The sequence below is a fragment of the Chaetura pelagica genome, unplaced genomic scaffold, assembly GCF_000747805.2.
Source record: "Chaetura pelagica isolate M959 unplaced genomic scaffold, ChaPel_1.0 scaffold470, whole genome shotgun sequence".
In the NCBI taxonomy this organism is placed as follows: Eukaryota; Metazoa; Chordata; class Aves; order Apodiformes; family Apodidae; genus Chaetura; species Chaetura pelagica.
In genome coordinates, this window is record NW_009951911.1 from 82,150 (window position 1) to 86,142 (window position 3,993).

General features: G+C 53.0%; 1 protein-coding gene across 1 annotated transcript in view; it reads left to right on the forward strand.

Annotated features, from left to right (window-relative positions):
- LOC104385746 (cryptochrome-1-like) overlaps nt 1-1,312 on the forward strand; it is a 14,736-nt gene extending 13,424 nt beyond the window's left edge. Inside the window, exon 10 of the mRNA XM_009994243.1 lies at nt 1,149-1,312. Within this exon, the coding sequence (XP_009992545.1) occupies nt 1,149-1,312 (164 nt within the window). The remainder of the gene's footprint in view (nt 1-1,148) is intronic.
- Nucleotides 1,313-3,993: the final 2,681 nt, after the last annotated feature.

Consider the following 3,993-nt stretch of genomic DNA (forward strand, 5'->3'; position numbering starts at 1 on the left):
AGGAATGATTTGAGATTCCCTCTGAGCACAAATGAGCAAAAAGCCCTGGAGAAGCTGATCTGCCCCAAGTTTGCCTGGTGCCCTTGTTTGCTGAAGAGCTGAAGCAGCTGCAGCAGAAACTGGGAGTTCCCAGGGAAGGCTGAACCCTGGGGGCTTTGGGGGAGCCTGAGCTCATGAGGCACCTCCAACCACCCCAAGGTGTCACTGGGGTGGCCTCTGTGCTCCTCAGGCTGGAATCCTGTGAGGAGCTCTTGGCCTCAGAGGGACCCTCTGCAGGGGGGGAAGAGAAGCCCAGGGTTGGGATTTCAAGTGTCCCAGCAGCCTCAGTAGGTGTTACAGAAATCCAAGGGGACCTTGAAGTGTTGCTGCTTAATTCCTGTGGTCAGATGGATTTAATTGTTCCAGGTCCTGTGTGTACAAGGTGTCCAGGAGGTTCATGTTGGTTCCTTCCAGCTGTAACCACTGTCCTCACATGCTGCCTCCTCCTACTTCTCATCCTCCTTCTCCCTCTCATGCATTTGTCTCCTGCTTCATCCTCTTCATTCTTTTGTCTTTTACTTCCTTCTTCTCCTCCTCATGCTGTGGTCTCCTTCTCCTCTTTCTTCTTCTCCTGCTCCTCTACATCCTCCTCCTTTTCCTGCTGTGTCACTGTTGCCTGTTGTTCCATCCCCTGGTTCTCCTGCTTCTCTTCCCTCTCCTCCTGCTCCTCCTCATCATGCTGTTGTCTCCTTCTGCCTCCTCCTCATTCTACAGCTCCTCCTTGTCCTCCTTTTCATGCTGTGTCATTCTGCTGCCTTGTCCTCCTCCTTTACTCCTCATCCTCTATGTGCTTTTGTCTCCTGCTTCTTCCTCCTCCTCATCCTGTTGCCTCCTCCTCCTCCCTGCTGGTCATGCTGTTGTCTTCTGCTGCCTCCTCCTTCTCATTTTCCTCCTGCTGTTCCTCCTTCTCCACCTCTTCCTCATGCTGTTGTCTCCTCCTCTCTCTCTCTTCCTCCTCTTCATCCTCCTCCCACCTTCATGTTCTTGTATCCTGTGATTAGAAGCATTTCCTGGTGGGTGTTGAACTTCACCCACTGCTACCCCAGGGTGTTGCTCTGAAGCTGGAGGTGGATCTCCAGGCTTGAATTCTTCTTTCCTTCTTGCCCCAGATGATACAGATGACCCAATGGAAATGAAGGTAAAACGTGACCACTCTGAAGAAAATGTATCGAGAGGAAAAGTGACCAGGATGGGAGAACAAACAGAGGTCCCATCAGGGATTGCCCCTGGGGAGCCAAAAAGTGGTCAAGGGGGAGACCCAGAGGAGAGTTGAGCTGTGCAAGATCTACTGGGTCCCTTGCCCTGCAGATCATGGAATCATGGAATGGTTTGGGATGGAAGGGACCTTAAAGATCATCCAGTTCCAACCCCCTGCAACCTCTCCCACCAGCCCAGGCTGCTCCAAGCCCCATCCAACCTGCCCTTCAACACCCCCAGGGATGGGGCAGCCACAGCTTCCCTGGGCAACCTGGGCCAGGCTCTCACCACCCTCACAGTCAATAATTTCCTCCCCATGTCCAGTCTGGGCAGAGAAGTATCAGTTGAACATCTGCACATGAGTCTGATCCCACATGAGTGTCAGAGTGTGATTGTCTTGTCTGGTAGAGACAGAGGGTTAGAGATGTTCAGAGATGGGTTTTAGGTTCAGAGTTTCTGCTGCCAGTGCCCAGTGTGGGGAGACAGAGCAGAACACACCCCTAGTCCTCTAAGATCCCCTCTCAGCCTTGTCTTCTCCAGACTAAGCAGCCCCAGGTCTCTCAGCATTTCCTCAGCAGACAGATGTTCCAGGCTCTTCATCATCCCTGGGGCTCAGCCATTGCAGCCCCATTTCATAGACCTTGTTTCCTTAATTAGCACTGATGAGGAAACATGATTGAGTCACAGAACTGAGCAGCTGGAGCAGATCTTGCCCCTCAACCTGGGTCATGATCTCACTTGTCTCCATCTCAGCTCTTTTGGGATGCAAACCAGGCTTTGTTGGGGAGTTCCTAGTGGTGTTTGACACCACTTCCCACAGAGGTGGGTCCTGGAGGCTGGTCCCTCACAAGAACATTGCAAGAAGTGTCCCTCAGTCAGGGCTGGGTCACAACTTCCTTCAGCCCAGCTCTTCTCCCTGGCTCATTCCTCTTGGATGGTTGGGTAGATACAACTTCTATCATGTAGCTCCTGTGAAAAAATTCACCCTTCCATGGGAGTGTCTCATCATGGAGGTTCACAAGGTTGGATCAGTCAATGATCTTTGTTAGGGGTGGATCAGAGTGGGGTTTGGTTTTTAAAGAAAGCTCCTGGTTTTGTTTTTTTAAAGAAATAAAAAGAATTTCTGATGTGAGAAATGAAAGGTCTCTGGAATCATCTGTTGTCACAACTGGCAGCTGTGGGTCCTCGATGGTGGTGGCAAGACCAGTCCAGCAGCAACCCAGGGCACCCAACCTCCTTCACTTGGAAAGCACCCATGGAGCCAGAGCAGAAGCAGCACAGGACCCACCTGCACTGGGTGGAGGCCAAAAGCTGCTCAGGGCAGCCTCTCCCAGCCCTGCTGGTGACCTGCAGGACCTGCTGGGGAGGTGTGTGATGGAGCAGAGCTGGGGCACTGCCTTCTCCAGTAAACACAGACACTTCCAGGACTGTCAGAGCCACCTGGGAGGTTGCTCACACCTTCCTGCTGCCCCTTCGAGCTCCTGGAGGAGCTGATGTTGCTCAACATTTGAGCTCTTCAGCAAACCAAATGAATAGCAAGGAGGAGCAGAGTGGGAGGCAGTTCCTGAGCCCTTGATGAGGAGGCCAAGGCAGTGGTGGTGACTCTGGGCAGGGTGACTGCTGCTCTGAAGCCTCCTTGGCATCCAGCATCTCCTTCATTGGGTTCCTTCCTGCCATCAAAGGGCCTGGTTGCATCTCCACCTGCAGTGCTGGAGCCCAGGGCAAGTGGCCACAGGAATGTGAAACTGGTTCTTGCCTCGTGTTTCAAGGTGTGGTCATTGCCATCAAGCCTGAAATGGGCTGGTCTTTGGTTACCTAAACCTCATCTACCTTGGAGAGCTTTGTCAGCTGAGCTTCCCTGTGAGCCCTGGGAACCACCTGCTCCCAGGAGACAGAACCATCAGCAGCTGTGGGAGCATGGGATGGTTTGGGTTGGGAGGGACCTTCAAGATCATCCAGTCCCACCCCCTGCATGGGCAGGGACACCTCCCACCAGCCCAGGCTGCTCCAAGCCCCATCCAACCTGCCCTTCAACACTGCCAGGGATGGGGCAGCCACAGCTTCCCTGGGCAACCTGGGCCAGGCTCTCACCACCCTCACACCAAAGAATTCCCTCCTCATCTCCAACCTCCATCTCCCTCTCCCACTTTTCATCCATCCCCCTCATCCCATCCCTCCCTGCCCTTGTCCCAAGTCCCTCCCCAGCTTTCCTTGAGGCACCTGTAGGAGATGAGTGATGGTGTCTCTGTGAGGCACAGGACGTGGTGGTACCTCAACCTGCCTCCTCTTAAGAGCATCTCTTGCACCAGGGGAGGTGCCTGATGATGATTGATCTTCTCTGACATGTTTTTGTTGCCAGTCCCACCCCTCCCTTGGCTCCCTCACTCCTCTCCAATGTGCAACAAGCTGCTCTGCATGTCCAGGTGATATTTTTCCTCATTCTTCCTTCTTGAGGAGGATGATCCATTGAAGTTTACATTTTGGGAGTTGTCAGTTGGGGCTTCAGGTGTCTCTTCTGACCTCATTTCCTTTGGTTTCTGCCCCAGTTGATGCTGTGGTGAATCAGGCCATAAGTAGGTGGCCAAATGAGGTCATCTGCTTGCCTGTGGTGACTCCTGTTTTGGGAGGGGCCTTTCCCAACCAGATGTAGAGTTTTCAGAGCTGCTTTAACCTTCTGACACCAGGGGATTTGAGGAGACAGTTTCCTTCCTTGCTGTTGAAGAACCTTCTCTGCTCCTACTGTTGGTTTGGTCAACT